Source organism: Haemaphysalis longicornis, unplaced genomic scaffold (assembly GCF_048455015.1).
Source record: "Haemaphysalis longicornis isolate Haplotype H1 unplaced genomic scaffold, Haemaphysalis longicornis Haplotype H1 scaffold_12, whole genome shotgun sequence".
Lineage (NCBI taxonomy): Eukaryota > Metazoa > Arthropoda > Arachnida > Ixodida > Ixodidae > Haemaphysalis > Haemaphysalis longicornis.
The window spans coordinates 4,960,589-4,977,980 of NW_027526225.1; the positions used below are offsets into that span (position 1 = coordinate 4,960,589).

The 17,392-nt window shown below is 46.6% G+C and overlaps 2 protein-coding genes across 2 annotated transcripts in view; one reads left to right on the plus strand and one right to left on the minus strand.

Annotated features, from left to right (window-relative positions):
* Window positions 1-5: 5 nt before the first annotated feature.
* LOC144162313 (uncharacterized) overlaps window positions 6-17,392 on the minus strand; it is a 36,193-nt gene continuing 18,806 nt past the window's right edge. The window contains exons 7-9 of the mRNA XM_077692792.1: window positions 12,344-12,489; window positions 8,474-8,638; window positions 6-173 (exon numbers count right to left, since the gene is read on the minus strand). Coding sequence (XP_077548918.1) covers window positions 44-173; window positions 8,474-8,638; window positions 12,344-12,489 — 441 coding nt within the window. The 3' untranslated portion in view covers window positions 6-43. The remainder of the gene's footprint in view (window positions 174-8,473; window positions 8,639-12,343; window positions 12,490-17,392) is intronic.
* LOC144162159 (uncharacterized) lies at window positions 13,850-15,381 on the plus strand. The gene is made up of 3 exons (XM_077692642.1): window positions 13,850-14,977; window positions 15,094-15,302; window positions 15,370-15,381. Exons 1-3 carry the CDS (start codon window positions 13,894-13,896, stop codon window positions 15,379-15,381), a joined length of 1,305 nt encoding a protein of 434 aa, XP_077548768.1. The 5' UTR covers window positions 13,850-13,893.

Genomic DNA, 17,392 nt, shown 5'->3' on the forward strand with positions numbered 1-17,392 from the left:
CGATCGTGGTCGGAGATTCCTTTATTCAACCGTGGTCGAGGGGTCAGGCCGGAGGCAGGACGTAGCGGGACAAGCCGGGCCGGAGTTTCTCGGCTTCGGCCAGGATCACCAAAAAGTCCGAGAGGTACGGGACCGCCAGCACCGACTGTAGGTACTTAGCAGACAGGGCCCGCCTGCGACGTGGTTAACACAGCGCCGAAGCGAAAGTGTAATGAGGGGTGAAAAATAAAAGATACGGCAAGGTCGCGATAGAAAGTCTCAAGGTTAGCCTTCGCCAACTTGGCCTTCGGCCAATAAAGAGGCGGACGCCGGCGCAAATGTTGCAGTCCTTGCTGCAACGTTGCCGGTAGTGCATCGCAGTGCAAACCGCAGACGACCTTCTGGCGACGTCAATGGCTCGAATGCGTGAACCCGTGTGTGGCACGCGTCACCATTGGGGCCGACCGCGTTTGTTTCCGCCGACGTTCGTTCACCGGCCGAGAGCGAAAGAGGAAACACGCCGAGGAAGTTGGCGCCAAGTCATGCATTCTTTTCTTCCCCGCGGCGCTCATAGAAGTTGTTCGGGACAAGGCGGAAAAAAGGCGCCAGCCGCGTTCGCTTAATGACAAAAACTGCGGAGAACGTCTGCGTATGTGCTGCGCGGTTTTCGCGAGATTCGTTTGTGATTTGATTTGACCGCGCATATTTGGTTGTATAAATTGAGATTCGGGTTTTATTATTGTTTAGCTAACGCGTTCTTCGTCAAAATCCAGCGCGAGGTCGTTGCCTAATGTGAGGCCGGCGCATTGCCGCCAAAAGCACCAAAAGTATGTCTGGTCCCTCACTAACGATGACGTCGTTGCTACATCGTCCCAGCCAATGGGAACGTTTAAGGCAGGCGCATACCCGCGCGTTCGCAGCCACTGGAGATTTTTCTTTCATTTTGCGGCTGACGCGATTTTTTTCCTTATGCTTTGGCACGAAAACAAAAATTAACAGACTGCTGGCAGCATTTGGTTGCACGCGAAGCTTAATTGCCTCATGTAGATGTGGGTGGATACCTTCGCGTTCTAGCACTATGTGCCGCATAGTTTATGTTTCTTTTCCGCAGACCACAATCCATGCCCCATCATTTTGTGAATACTTCCCACAGAGCTCTTAGTTCGCAAGCAACCTGCTCTAGCCTCAAAAAGCAAAGCACTGCCCTGGGAATTATCGTAGAGATTTTCCTTTCTGATGTCCAATTTCGCAGCCCTGAGTTCAATGATTAGAGCTACACACAGAAAAGAAGAATCCAGGGATGACAAACTGACCATGTTGTACAAAAGCATGTTTGAGTGAAGCTCAGGCAAGCAAGTACATAGTAGAACAAAATGTTCTACATTGTCCCTAAAGCTCTCTACAGAAAAGTAAAAAAAATGCACGTTCGCGCACACACACACACACACACACACCTTGTGCTTTACTGTCTACTTATGTGCCTGAATTTTATTCGAACTCTGGCCTTCTGGAACAGCATGTCTGGTCTTGTATTTTAAAGGGTCTGTTTTTGTATTTGTGCATTGTTTTTTTATCGTAATTATGGTTAGGCCCCCACCAGTGATTTCCTGCACCTCCCGTAGGGGGGTGTGTAGACCTCCCTAGTTTTTCTGGACACCCACCTTGAATCTGTAAATTTTTACTCATGTCAATTCTTGTATTAAATGTCTGCGCAGTTTGTGTCAAGCCCCAATAAAGGAGTGAAATACCGCGTTACCAAAGTGAGACAGAAGGGAAAAATATGCACCTGTGTACTTTAATTTAACGGACCAAAGATCCAAATACGTAGGGACAAAATTTCTCTGAAAATATGAAGCTTCATAGGAAGCTTTAGTTGCAGTGGACGTCAGGTGGAAAGAAAAAGGGAGGGATGTGGTTTGAGGCACAAAACTATAAACGGAGAATGTTTTTAATACAAACAACGCTAATCGGTATTGGAAACAAAAGATACAATCTAAAGCAAATTTTATAAAAAAATTAAATTCCGCAGCGAAGGCCTACGGAAGCTAATCCTGGCGTTTTAATAAATTGTGAGCGTCAAAAGACAATCGGTGCCTGCTTTATAAGTGCTGCATTATTCGCGTGCTCCCTAAACATTGTTTCGAAAACTTTAATCTCGTCATTGGCCCTGGCAACAAGTTTGAAAATGTTCATATACGTTGAAAAATGTTCAGAAATAAAAAACTGAATACTGATCTTTTTCAGGAAAAAGTGAATTTCTAAAAAATAGGTGTTTTTTTTCAAATTAAATAAAAAACACCGTTTCCCAGGTGTGTATAGAGAAAACGGGAAACATACGCCACGGGGATGAGCATTTGGTTCATAGACGTCCATTATTTAACTAGTGAACTAAAATATAAACAGCTTGTATAGGTAGTTTATCTAGTCTCCCACCTACCCTACCACTACCCCTCCCCACCCCCCCTTAACTCTTTCACGACGGCGCCATAGGCAATTGGAAGCCGGCGTCCGATGATTTTAAGTCTCCCGCAAAATGTGAAATCCGCGCTCCACAGACAACTATCGCCATCTGGTGTGTTCATTGGCAACTTCTCTTTCAATCTCGGTTTCGTTTGTTTATGTGTCTCATGTGGTGGCGGTGAGCAAGAGAAATTTGAACCGACGGTAGAGGAATGGCGTCGGGTTCGCGCCGCGCTCCGCACAGTCGGACTGCTGTAGGAAGCACTTCGGCAGCTCCTGCTGTCGATTTTTCTGATGCCAGCAGCAGTGTGGGATCTTCAGATTTCAGTTAGGACGACGAAGCTCCGGTTGAGGTGCCTCGCACTTCAACAAGCGCTGGCAGGTAATTTCGTTGACTCGGCGCTGTATTTATAAACAAAACGTGCTTCTTATCTGACGACTGCGGTTTTGATTTTGTGTTTAGGATCTCGAGAACGTACGGCTGGGATATTTTGCCAAATGCACCGCGCCGTATCGCGCTATCACCTTCAAGATAACCTAGCGCTCGTGTCAGATTAGCGCTGCAGGGATCAGGTGGGACGCTTGTCGAGAGTGCTCGATTTTTTTCTTGTTTTTTACCACCGAACTCATAAGGATTTTGTGCAAGGACACAAAAGAGTATACCGTAATTACCAGATTCTAACGCGCACCCGATTTTCCTTACAAAAAACCGAAAAAACTTGCACCTCCGATTGTAACGCGCACGGAACTGTGTGAGCAAGAAAAACGAATGCGAGAGAAACGGGTGATTTATTTCCCGAAGTAATCTTACTCATCTCACTCCTCATCGCTCTCCGCTGACCACAACATCTCGTCCTCAGTGCCGTCAAGCACATTCGCGATGCACACTTCTGAACTAACGTTCAACCATGGTCGATGGGATCGTGGCCCACGCCTCACACGCCCATCCTGCGAGCTTCTCCAGAGGCGGATGCTTCAGCCGACCGCTCGTTTTGAACGCGTGAGAGCCGCTGCTGCCATTGCCGCTATCAAGCGCGCAAGTGGAACGATTTGCAATTTGTGTGAACGCCGATAGAAAAGCCTAGGCGCCTATGCTTCCTGCGTCTGAAAAATCGTTGCTAAAAACTTTAGCGCCATCTTGACATGGCGATGGCGATGGGTGGGACGAAATTTCCGCTGTTTCGGTTTCGTATCCGATTCTAACGCACCTGCGATTTTTCGACCTATTTTTCCGGAAAAAAAGTGCGCGTAAGAATCAGGTAAGTACGGTACTTGGATGCACATTTTACAGCAACTCAGTCACCCTTGAGTGCCCTCGCGGCGTGGCACAGCCGTCAGTTACACTAGGTTGACGGGCCCTCAAAAATCCAAAACTTGGTGTACACTGTTGATTTACATATTGAATCATAGCCAAGGAACGTAGGAACAATTTGTATATCTTAAAATACCTGAAATAATTTTTAGTCTCGGTAAAAGTGCCGATTTGTGTTTTTCGTATACTTTTCTTGGGGGCTTTTTTCTGATTACTTGACGAATAAACTGCAAGTAATTGTACCTTTAACAAAACTGCTGCCCTGTGTTTGGAAGAGCAATCTATAAGCTACAATTTAATGCATAGCAAGGCTACGTGTGTCCAGTAGCTCAAGAGAAAAAAAAACGTTTTGTGGAAGCACTTAAAATCGGCCGTTTTTCCGCCGTAACGAAAGAGTTAATCTGATTCCTGGGGAAACCCTTGGTTTCCACTCAACGCACCACAACTAGTACGAGCCAAATTTTGGAAGCCACTGATGAAATTTCATGAGAAATACATTCTACCTGGTCTCTAGATAACAAGTTCTCCGTCCACTATGCATGGCAATACCTCTATTGAAAAAAGTGTCGCGTGTTTTGTTCCCTTAATCTCACATGACATTTTCTCACAGAAACGTAATATAAACAGGAAGCAGCTATATCTAACCGCAATTGAAGTACGGCAAATCACAGCTCCAGCCTAGAGTGTTTCATGCAGTGCTGGGCTTATAAGCAAGCACGGCCCATTGCTCGCTTGTTGCGTGTTGTCTGCACCGTATCAGGAATTTACGGGTCCCGTATATGAGTTAGATGCATTGTATACAGGTAAAACCGCTATAAGGCTTACAAGGGTCCCGTATAAAAATTGCCTGCGTGCGCATACAGCGTTAGCCATATATGAACATACGCAAACCTGCATCATGGCTGTCCTGCAACCCTAAGCACATAGGAAAGCAGTGTTTGAAGGTTTCGGTAAAAGAATCTTGAAATAAAGCATTTGTTGGTGCGACGCACTTGGAATGATGACGCTGGTTTTAGCAGTTGTATGTAAAGCAGCTCATAAGTTTTTGTTATGCTGGTTTTGACGATGCATATGCGAAACAGGTGGGTACATGCTACACACACATACACTGTACTAATTTCCTGGATGACTAAGAGTGATGAAGTCGAACTACCATTCAGAATATGTTTTGAAGTGACACTGAGCGATACCTGGTTAGATACCCACCGCTTATTAAGTAGCCTTTTCTCCTGATGACTTTTTTATGGCTTATGTGATGTATGCGTTATATTTTCTTTCGTGAATACTTTGCAGTGTTGTTTCCTGCATCCAAGTAGGCAGTTTGAATTCTCTGAAGAAGCTGCAGGTATTTCATTAAATGTCCATTCCTTTCAAGCCGTGAGGCATAAAGTAAATCCCTTTGACACAACCTCCCCGAACCAGTGTTGGGCCGGCAAACTTTGTCTGCTTCCACACGAGGCCTCCGCCATTCCCCTGCCACTCAATGTCCAACCATTCAGCAGCGAAATGGGAAGGGGGGGTGCAAACAGGTTCACCTCATCTGTCAATGCTGCAACGAATCACCACAGCCAAATTGAGGAGCTTCTAGGATCGTTTGTGTACTGAATCACGTTACAACCTATGTGGTCCGTGGCACATGGATCGGATTGAAGCGCTCAGATGCGAAGCGACCGCCATCTTCGCACACCACTGCTTGCATGAGCGAGGAATTGCTGACTTCTTCTCCCAGGTCCCAAAGAATTTGCAGTGGGGGGACTGAAGTGACAAAGCTGTACCTGAGGTGTGCCACTACTTGGACCACATTGTACACACATTAGATTCAATACCTCATCTCCATTGGTAAAGAAAACGGGAGCCTCAAGGAGTCTTTTTCATGATTGCTTCAATTGTGGGTGTTAAACCATGCAATGCCAAAACAATGAAAACAATAAATAAAAATTCAAATGCTTTATTACACTACAGTTTGTGAGTCAAAAAATAAACACACAGAAAATTTTTTTTTTCTCTTAGGATTATAAAATTACAGAATGCATCATAAATGCATAAAAAGGAAGTACAGTCTACGCCCGTTACAACGGACCCTCTGAATCCGGAAAAAAACGTCCGCTGTAGCCGACGTATGCAGTATCCGACGGGGGGGGGGGGGGGGGGAGGGGGGCTATGAGCCCTACAGTGGGTACTTTGACCGATATTGCATGCATAGTACATACACTTTGTTCTTTCTACACGCCTGCAGCACCTCTGCACAGTGTTCGCGCGAGGGCAAAGAATCGCGTAAACACCGTTTCCAAAACTTAGCACCGGCACTTCGAAAAGGCCTAGCGCATGTGGTCAAGCGTGTAAAGACGCAAGATGAGCTGAGCAAATAACGCAAGAATATAACTAGGCGCAATTATAAACCAGCTATAAAACATCAGTCGTGCCCATCAGCATTAGCTAGGCTCTTTTAAATCCCCTCACGACGAGGCAGGTTTTCCCGAAACCGTTCGTCAAACAAATCGGATCGCTGCCTGACGTTCCCTCAAGGCAGATTCCACATTTTTAGCGATTTTATTCTGGTCATTGAAACAGATGTAATGAAATAATCTGATGACGGTCAGCTGTAAAATCGAAAGTTAGACCAGTTGGACTGCGCACGGTTACCGGCAGATTGCACACAATGGATGGGGAACAACCCCTACTTGAGGCATTTCTTACCTTTTTCGCCGAACGGAACGGGAACGATGCATGCGTGGGAATAATAAAAGCCGAACTTCACTGAACCCGAGTTTTTTATTACATAAAAAAACTGACGAGGGCAGTCTCGCCTCCGAGTGCACCACTTCGAGTATTCGATTGCCCTGTTTTCAATCTCACCGGAGTCGCGTTTATCGGCAGCGGCCTTGTTCTTGACGGTACAGCGGACACTGTGCTTAGACAGGCCGGTACTTCTGGCGATGTCAGCCTGTTTTTCCTCGTGTTCAACAGCGTTATTTACGCTTAATTTATCCGACAGTGAAATCAGCTACCCTGCCGCTCATGCCGCTGGTCGCACAAAAAAAAAGCCACTGGCTTGGCTTGGCTGCGCCAACGACCCGGCTGCCAGCAATGTTGCCAGACATAATATTTTTCTTGCCAAAATAAACGAAAAAGCACACCGGGCGCCGGCCCCGCGGAAGTCCGCTATAAACATTCAGTCGAAACAATTTTTGCCTAAAATTTAGTCTGTTGTAGCCGATAGTCTGCTCTAGCCGGGTCCGTTGTGAGCGGAGTGGACTCCATTTAAAATGCATGGGTACCAGACAAACCAACAGAAATGGTCTGTTGTAACCGAAAGTCTGTTGTTGCCGGATCCGCTGTAACGAGCGTAGACTGTATATACTATACGCCTATATATATTCTAGGTATATAATGTAGCATATACCCATTTACATGTAGGTATATGTATACCTACACATAAAGTAGGTACACTCAAACTTCGTTATAATGAAGTTGAAGAGTACTCATAATTAATTTCGTTATATCAACTATAACAGTTTAGTGCAACGTATGCCCAATAGGTGCACAACGATAAGCATGCAAAGAAGGAAACCGCATTGCGGCCCTTTGTTCCACTACACGACCACGCATGCGACGGAAATCGAACCGAACAGAAATATTTTGCTTGCTCAATGCGCACACTTCCTATTTTATTGTCCGCTAGACATAGCTGGTAAAAAGCATGCGATGCTCCTTTGTTTCGGACATCTCAAGTGAAAGACCTCCTTTTCAGCAGTGGCCACCGCGCTGATGCCCTTTCTGCCGTCGCTATGGGTGCCGGAGAAATGACGTAGGAAGTCAAGCGTATCGAGCGCCTCCTCCGACAACGTTAGCACGTGGAACGTGTGTGCATGGGAGACCGCGCCGTCTTCATCCTCACTCACGTCGCTTTGTCCGGTGACATCAGCGACAATAGCGCCGTCGCTTGGCCGCGATGTCGACACAGAAATTTTAAAACAGCCGCACCGAACGAGTGTCGAATTCCCTAAAATACTTCATGCACCCTGGTCGGGCTTCTTTTGCTGGAGGGGTATTAATATTAGTTTGTTATATCCATTGACAGGTCAATTTTACTCCATTACAACGAGGTTTCAAATGCTTGGTTCTCTGTGGAGATTGCAAGGGAAATTTCATTTACTTCGTTACATCCATTATTTCGTTATATCCCGTTGCGTTATAACGCAGTTTGAGTGTATATAATGTATCATATACCCCGTGAGAAAGTGCACCATACACCCATTGAAAGTAAGTGTAGACCCACCGGGCAAGGTTACGATGGAGGAATACGTCTTTCGAACTGTATTTGGAACCCCATGCGGCCAGTTATCGAGATATAGCTTTTTGAAAAACGGTTAGGAGGTATCAGAAATGATACAGTGGGCATTTCTTGACGGTCGGAAGGCCCAGGTGCGAGTAAAAAAATCCGAAAGACGGCGTATCCGATATGTTGGGCGTTACAGGGTTCATGCACCAAAGTTACGCCTGGGCTACGAGGCGCAGTGTAGTGTAGGAAGGCTCCGGATTAATTTTGACCACCCGGGGACCTTTAACGTGCGCTGAAATCTCGCACACACGGGCGTTTCTGCTTTTCGCCTCCATCAGAAAAGCGACCGCCGTGGCCGGGAATCGAACCCGCGACCTCATGTTCAGCAGCACGACGCCTTGAGCCACCGCGGTGGGTGGGAGCCTCTGCACGCTTCTCACCTGGATCGGGCAGCGCACTGGATGAGGGCGGCCGCCTTGACGCGCACGTGTCGCTGGAAGGCGACCAGCAGGTGCTCGGCCGCGGCCGTGCTGCTGGTGCGGCCCAGCTGCTGCACGCACTGCGACACCTGCGACTCGGCCGAAGGGGTCCGTGCCGCCTTCAGCCTGCACGCATACATACAGACGGGGGAAGCTTACGTGTCAACAGGAAAGTTTACCGATGCTCGGAAATTATCAGCCACAGCTTGTTGTTTCCATTCAGAGCTGTACTCGATATGCACCGGTTGCAAACCAGTCCGCTGTTGGGCCCCCTGCACTCGAGGCAAATGGGCTTAAAGGAGCCATGAAGAGAAAATACAACGTTTAATTTGAAAGAACTAGGATTCAGTATCTCACTCAGCTCCATTACAACCCCAAAAAATGTTTTTTTAACGGAAAAAAAGTAAGAGGTATTTAAAAACTTTCAAATTTTGCGCCACAGTGACGTGTTATGAGCAAGAATGACGTCACACGGGCCAACAATAAAACATAATTTTTAGTGCGTTAACTGCACATTAGCATTAAATTGATGCGGTCAAATGCAACTAGAGGCCCCATTACAGACGTCCAGTCATTGTCGTCGCGACAGGTCAGTTAGGCGGCCGCCAATCGCACAAACAAGGTTCCGTGACATCATAGAAAAGTTGTGGGAAATTGGCTAGGGGGTCGCGACTGCTTCACACGTTATCTTTAATATCTCCGTTATTTGTTCGAAGATTGCGATGATATTGGTATCATTGTTATCTGGACTAAGCAGTCTTTCTAATAAACCCAACTTGTATTTTGTCTTCATGGCTCCTTTAAGAAAGGCGGGTCAAGTTGACCAGCCTGCCATCGGTCGGCAGAAAGTTGGAAGTGCTACTCCAGTGCTGTCAAAAGAAAAACCGCGACAACATACGCAAATGTTGCCCTGTTTAGTGTCTGCTAATTGGGAAAGCAAGCCTTAGTTTATTAGGTCGTCTTAAGCAAATGTTAAGAAAAGCATAGTTCAGTTAAGTGCCGCTCCAATGCACCTGTCCCTCAGCTTCAACGAAGCAGAGATGCTCGTGCCGCCCAGATTGTGCATATGCACCCAACCGGTGCATACTCAAGAACTCTGGTCACCATTCACCAAGTGTGCTTGTTCACAAATCCACCTGTTGCGATGTTTTCTTTAGCTGTTTTAACGTTGAGCTTGGCCCGTTGGCATTTGCAAAATAAATACCAGAAAAAACAACTCCTCCAGGCATGGTCAACCTTTGCCGAGCTGCGTCGGCGGAGCCCAGCCTCATGTCATCACATGCACCAGCATCGCTTGACCTTCAAGAACACTCTGCCCAGGATTTGTGACAAGACCCCTCGCGTGCTGTTCTCCTTGCCAGTTCATGTGTGTTCGCACCTCAAGTGGGCAGCACTGAGCAGTTCGGGCTACAGATGCTGAGTTCGCAAAGACGGTAGCCACTGGTTCTGGTGCGTGCCAACGCGGTCCTCTTTGGGAGAGATGTGAAAGGTAGCGGACAAAGTGATCCGGGCCTTCCAGTCATGGAGAAATTTAAGCGGCAAATTTGAAAATCCGTGTGAGGTGCAACAGCCAGGTCTCCGACGAAGTGAGAGGGGCCGCCAGCTCTGCTGTTTCTCCAGCCATGCACCACTATACTCGGTTGCAACTCAAGAACGGCACCACCTCATGTAGTTTATCACTCCGCCAAAGCGCCGGACTCGTGACGTCAGTGCGCGCGCGTTTTGAAAGGGGTTTGCTATGAATGCGTGATATCGTCTGCCTTGTCTCACGCAGTTTGTTTGACGTCACTGGAGTCGTTTATAAGCATATTAAGCCCAAAAAATCACGGGAGCGGCTCACGCCATGTTCAAAATATTCCCAGTAACGCCCTACTTGCGCCGCGCGGAGAAACATCCGGCTACGGTGATAAGGCACAGCGGCAACTTCCGGTGCCGTTCTTAAGTTGTCACCGAGTATAGTACTACAAGCTGCGCCAATTTCTTTCTTTCTTTCTTTTTTTTTTTTTCATGTCATATTTGACAAATCTTAGTTCACGCTCATGTGCAACAGACAAATACTTCACCTCTTTGAATTACACAGACTGTCTACCACGAATAGTCCGTGGCTAGTCCAAAGGTGCTCCATGCCATAGGAATATGCGTATGTGTAAAAAGGAGTGTTAGATTTCTCCTTGGGCAGTCCGCAGCGAATCCAAGACTGTTAATCGAAAAGGCCCACTTATCCTGTTGAAAAACCCACAATGCGAGAATTTTCCTGCACATAAATTATAAAATGACAGATATGGCTTCAAAACCGGGGTTTCTCCTTACAGTGGATGAAACAAGCACCTTGATATACTTCAAATATTGCTCTAGTGTGCTGTAGTTGCAGCTTTAGCAAATCTGTTGTGAGCGCGTCCAAGGCATCATTCACACAGTCGTTGCCGTCACGGCACCGTCACATCGAAAAACCATGACGAAGACGGAACGCGGTAGTCATCATGCAGGAAATGACGGGAGAGCCTAAGAAGCTCCCCATCTTAGTACAATGCCGTTTTCCTAATGATCAATTCTGCCCATAACTGAGTGTGCCTAATTTGAAAAGTAGTCAGCCACCGTCCAGATGCCACGGGAAACTGCACACACTTTCAGAAGCACCTAATTGTGAGTGAATGTGCGACTGCTTCAAAGCGGCGGCCTTCACGAAAGCAACACGAAACTAACGATCATGTTTTTTGTTCGGATATGCAGGCCAGTTGTGGGGGTCGTGGTAAGGGTTTTCACGTTGCCAACCGTGGGCTGAATGAAGTGAAAGATTCCAGTTTTCTGATTGGCTGGTTCTTCATGGGGTGCGGTTCCATCGTGTTGACGGAACAGAAACGTCGAGCTTGAGCCCCCGTCGCCGGCGCATTGTTTTCGAGGAGAAATCGCTTAAAAAACTGTCGCCCATAACGAAAGACAGTGACGGTGGCGGAATGGGAAGAAAAACGGCTGTGTGAATGATGCCAAAGGGTGCGCAACCCCACATGAGGCATGAAAACTACAGACAGCCGAGAGCAATTAGGGGAGTCCCAAAGGGCGAGACATTTATACCCTTGTCACACGGTAGATCTAATGTCATTTAGAGCAAATGTCATTCGCTCTAAATGTTATTAATTCGGCGCTACATGAGAATACCGAATGACATTCGAGGTGAATGGCATTTAGCGGCTAAGAGAGGTTTGGGAGCTCATTCAGCAGCAAAATGAGTAGCCTCGACAGCAGTGGCGTGTCACTAGAGAAGAAATTTCAGTAATAAACCAAAGAATACTGTTTCTAACAACTGCTAGTAAACTTATTTTTTCCCCTTCATGTTGCTTTTCAAATAAAGAAACACAAACAAGTACTAACAAAAAAGAAAATCTCAACCCCGATGCGTGTGCTACCATAATACCAATTTTTTGTGGACTTGTCTCAGCTTGTGATGTCTACTGATGTCACCTGAACTGGTGATTTTTCTTACTTTTACTTTTAGAAAATAATCCTTTGTTATGTTTTCAAAAAATATTATGTATGAAAACATTCTAGATGCACTTGAAATATAATTTTGTGGTTTTGCGAGCTTGCTAATCGTCACCGCTATCCCTATAAAATGACATTTGTTTTGCCATGTAGACCCGCACGCCAAACTGAATGTCGTTAACAGCTAATGTCATTCACTTTGAATGGCATTAGATTTGCCATGTGACAGGGGTATTAGACCCTCACGAAGTCGGCATCTGCTTCAGAGGGCACTTTTGACTGTTAGAGTGGAGCACTCAAGCCTTTGTCCAGCCCTCAGACTTCAGGTTATAGAGAGGTTGCCCCACTCACTTGCGGGTGAGTGGCCCCTGGTATCCGACGTGTAGGGGGCATTGCCAGACGCGCCCCTGCGCCACGTCCACCACGGTGGACGGGTGCCGGGACCAGATGAGCTCGCGTGCTGACAGGGGGCTCCCAGTTGAACCTCGCACCAGGCCCTGCAATGTGGGGAAGGGACCACTGTGACCACTGCCTGCTCGAAGGCTATGTCAAATTTTTAGGCGTTTAATGCGCTAAGGCTACACCTGGGATATGAGGTGCGATGTAGTGGAGGAGGACTCTGGATTAATTCTGACCACCCGGGGATCTTTAACGTGCGCCGAAATATTGACGAACGGACGTTTTCGCTTTTCACCTCCATCAGAAAAGCAGCCACTGCGATCGGGATCGAGACTGCGTCTTTGGACTCAGCAGCACAACCCCTTGACCGCTGTGCCGCCGCGGCGGGTTCTATCAGGCTATGTCATAACAAGTTGCCAACAACCAAATTTGACCACTGGGAAAGTCCCTTCAAGAAAACCTAATGGTGAATTCCACTCGTGGATCTCGAATATGCAACCAAGCCTTGACAGGAGTGAGAAGATTCCACACAGAGCGGCTAAATCTGCATCAACTAGTGAAACATAATCCTGCTCCAAAAGAGATGGAACTCAAAAACAAAAAAAAAAAAAAAAAAAAAAAAACAATCTGGCAACACTGTGCTAGCAGATGACAACTACCGTACTACTGTTTGTTTCTTATTAAGAAGTCACTACACATTTTGTTGCACGTGTTCTTTTCTAAACTTTCTTACTCCTTCTTTCCGTTTGGCTGCACTGCATTGCATACTTCCTGAGTAAACACAATAATGCAGTACATCTTCAGTGCAATCAATTCATTCCTTCGAACCTTCAATTGAATCATTCACTCACACACACAATAGTTTACCAGCTGGATCAAGACAGATTTTTATTAGGGATGGGCGAATATAGATTTTGAGGTTCGAAGCGAATTCGAAGCGAATAGTGATTTGGTCGAATAATTTCGAATCGAATAGTTCGAATAGTGCACATTGCAAATCACAAAGACAAATGAGCAACTTGTGACCTGACTAATGTACACATTTTTTTCTAATAACTAGAACTCACGTAGGTACAGCATTGTGTAAAACTATTACCAGTTGAACATTTATTGCAAAATCTTACACACAGCTTTCCTTTGCTGTATTCACAAGTTTTCATGAAGAAATGCCTGTTGCGCCACATGCTCTAGGTGCAGCAGTTTCCGCAGGCTGCTCATTCACAAGTTTAAGCGCCGCCTAGAAACTCGCAGACTTAAGCGCCGCCTAGAAGCTCCGTTAAAAAAAGAAGTATTGTAGCCACTAGTATCCTCGGCTGTAGCCAAGCAAAGCGCAAGTGGCTGGCCGCCATTTTGAATAGGCTCGCTTAGTGCGGCGTACTGCTAAAGTGAACTAGAAGAGGGTAGTGGGCTTACTCAGCCGCCCAAGCCATGCATTGCAATGGCCGTTCTCATGTCGACAAATTTCGTTTCTCCTAGAGCCCGCAGGGTGGCGCCACTGATCTATGCAATGGAAGCAACGCCGTGCTGGTAGTGTTTTGTCGTGCCAACTTCGTGCGAGTTTGCGTCGCTTCGCTTGCCAACGTGCGTGGGTAATTCCGGAAATAAGATGCCGTAGAGGTGGTGGTACGTACTGTGCTTGTTATAGCGAAGGGACATCGTTCGAGATGCCACCGCGCCGGCAAAACCATTGCTATGCACCCGGATGCCAAACGGGCTATGTTCACGTGAAGGGTGCTACGAAGCCGTCTCTCTTCATCGCCCCGAAGGATTTAGAGTTACGCAAAAAGTGGCAAAAGAATCTCCATCGGGCAGACAAACCCCTTGAAGACACGAGTGCTGTTTGCGAGCTTCATTTTGAGCCTGGTTGCATAGTTCGGCATTATGTGCATACCGTCAACGGCGAAGAGGTACGCATTGAGCGAGGGAAGCCAGCACTCAGAAGTGACGCAGTCCCTACAATTCTACCTAATTTGCCCGCGTACTTGACAAAAAAAACAGTGCATGAAAGGGCCCCTCGAAAAAGGAAGGCGGAAAATAGCAGGACGCCGGCGAAGCGCATGCTTCATGCTGGTAGGGAAGTTGACGTGTCGGCACCGGCAACAGACACTGATGCCGCTGCTGCTGTTGCCGAGCAAGGATCGGAGGCAGGCCGACAAGAGAGCACAGGCGTGCAGAACTCTGCAGAAGCTTCGGACGATGCCAGCGTTTTCGACTATTTGGTGCTGCCGTCCGCGCGGTGGAGCAAGCACAACTTTCCGGAACATGACGGAGTTGTGTATTGTACGTCTGTTTTGTCATCGAAATCAGAGGTGCACTCCGAAAAAGTGGTGATGTTTTTTGACTCGCCTTCAAAGACCTACTGCAAGGTGTTTGCCAGAGGCATCTTGATCAAGGAGAGTGCCGTTGAGACAAAACAGGTGGCGGAAGAAATTCTACAAGCAGCGGACTCCATGTGCCTTTGCACAGGGGCAATCAAGTGCCAAGAATATGATGGGGCACTCCTTACCCAGAAGCTGAAAGCCCATGCGGTAGCACGCGAAGACGTCTACTTCAGCAGCAACTGCCTGGGCCAAGTGGCCAAAACAGGTATTTATCATTCTGGTACTTGAACTTCAGAGGCTCAGATAAAATCGCCAGAGCAGCTCACTATTTGCGCATGATGCCAGAAATCTGGTAATAACACATTCATTTTTTTCTTCCAGGTACACAGTGTGTGTCATGCCGTTACCTGAGACGAGCATTGCTGACCCGCCGGTCCAGAGTACAGCGAACAGCTGCCAAGAACTGCAAGTCAGCTTCGTTAAAACTGCGGACAGTGCTGAGAAGAAACAAGCGCCTTTTCACTCGCCTTAGCCATGCTAAAGAGGAGCTGGGACGGCTTCAAGAGAAGAATGCGACCAAAAAGGAAGAAGTTCTGCTGGAGCAAATCTCAAACCTTCCTCCGAGACAACAAGAGGCTGTTAAGCAATGCTTTGCAGCATCAAAGGTGAAGCCTAAGGGTGTACGCTTTACGAAAAGCTGGATTTTGGACTGCATCTTGATGAAGATGAAGAGCCCTCGTCTCTACGAACACCTTCGAAAAAACCACATCCTGTCCCTGCCAAGCAAGTCAACCTTGAAACGCTACGTATCTGTGTATCGGACTGTTTTTGGCTTCAGTGAGAAGGTTTTGAGGATGCTGAAAGTGAAAGCAGCCGATATGGACGCCTACAAGAGGCATGGAGGTTTGCTCATTGATGAGTTAAAACTTTCTGAACACCTATCGGTGAAAAAGTCTGGTGTGGTAGAAGGTTTTGTGGATTTAGGCCCATTTACCACAAAAAAAGACAAAAGCACACCTAGTGACCACGGAATGGTGATTTTGTTTGTCCCATTTCAAGGTAAATGGAGCCAAATCATTGGCTATTTTGCCACGAAGGGGAACATGAAGGGGGACACACTTGCCAAGGTTGTAATCGAAGCAACCATTCTGGCTGAAAAGAGTGGACTTTTCGTGGACTTTGTTACCACAGACGGTGCTAGCTGGAACAAGAGAATGTGGAAGATCATGGGAGTACGGGGAACTGCAAATTCTGTCAACTGTAAAGTCCAGCACCCTAGTGATGCTTCAAGACATCTGTTCTTCGTATCAGATTTCCCGCACCTTATTAAATGCCTGCGCAACGCCTTCCTCATTTCTGGATTCAACACCCCTTCTGGCCACGTGAGTCAGCAACTAATTTTCTTTCGGTAACTGGTTGCTATCAGTAGCTTAGCCAAATTACGCTTATGCTACCTGTATGGTAATAACATAGAACCAAGTTAATTGGTTGTTGATTGCATTTGTCAGGCATATTGTTGGGTATACAGTAAATACATTAACAAATTCTCGAGGGCTGTTGTAAGAGGCTGATAAAATTCTTTGTACTCATGATAATGGGTTTCAGTATTATGTGTCTTCAGCAATTAACATCCAACTCCGTGCCTGCTTGAAATGACAGGTACAACGTTCTAATAAATTCTTCAAATTTCTCTGCAGATTGACATGCAGCCGGTGAAAAAAGCTTTTGACATCGACTCATCCAATGTGACCCTGAAAGTCATGCCCGGGATAACGCTAAGTCACCTACAGCCTAACGACTTCGAGAAGATGCGTGTTAGTTATGCTTTCCAACTTTTTGGCACAAAGGTACTTCAAGCTTTTCATCTCTTCAAAGACAAGCTTGGAAGCATCAGTGCAACACAGGAGTTTTTCAGGTAAAAAAATCTCCTACCTTTTCGCAAAGCCTGTTTTAATCAAATTAATTCACAAGTGTGCCTTCTTCATTAACTAGTACATTTGTTATGGAACATGTAGAAGACAACAGTTGTAGCAAGAGAAGTAATCGCTTAATTTGTTTTGTCTGTTTTTGTTACATACCTTTCAGCAAGATTCACCGGCTGATATCTGTGATGACGTCTCGGTACCCTGCTGAGGCTCTTCGACCTGGTTCACCGGGGTCTAAGTTCTTAGAGGACTTTTTGTGCTACCTTACTGAATGGGAGAAGCACGCTAGAGCCACTGGAGGAGGCTTTATAAGTGACGTAACCGCAGCTGGGCTACGTGTCACCATCACAAGCACTTTAGAACTTCTTGCATACCTGACTGAGAAGGTTGGGTACAAGTTCCTTATGACCTCAAAACTTAGTCAAGATCCCCTTGAGAACCTTTTTGGTATTGTGAGACACGCATCAGGAAGCAATGACCACCCAACCCCTAGTCAGTTTCTAGTTATTGTGAATTGCCTTTCTTTTTATGGCTTAGTAAAGACGGTCAGCCAAGGCAATTGCGATCAGAGCACTCTAGGCTCCCTGCTTGAGGTGGGCGATTGTGTGAATGGTACGCCATGTGCAGAAAGTGAGCCTTCACCATTGGTAGCCAATGTAGAAGCTCAGCCATCGCTTTCAGTGTCTGGCAAGTCTCATGACCACAACCAACACATTGTCAGAAGCGATAACAGGCTCATATTTCACATTGCTGGT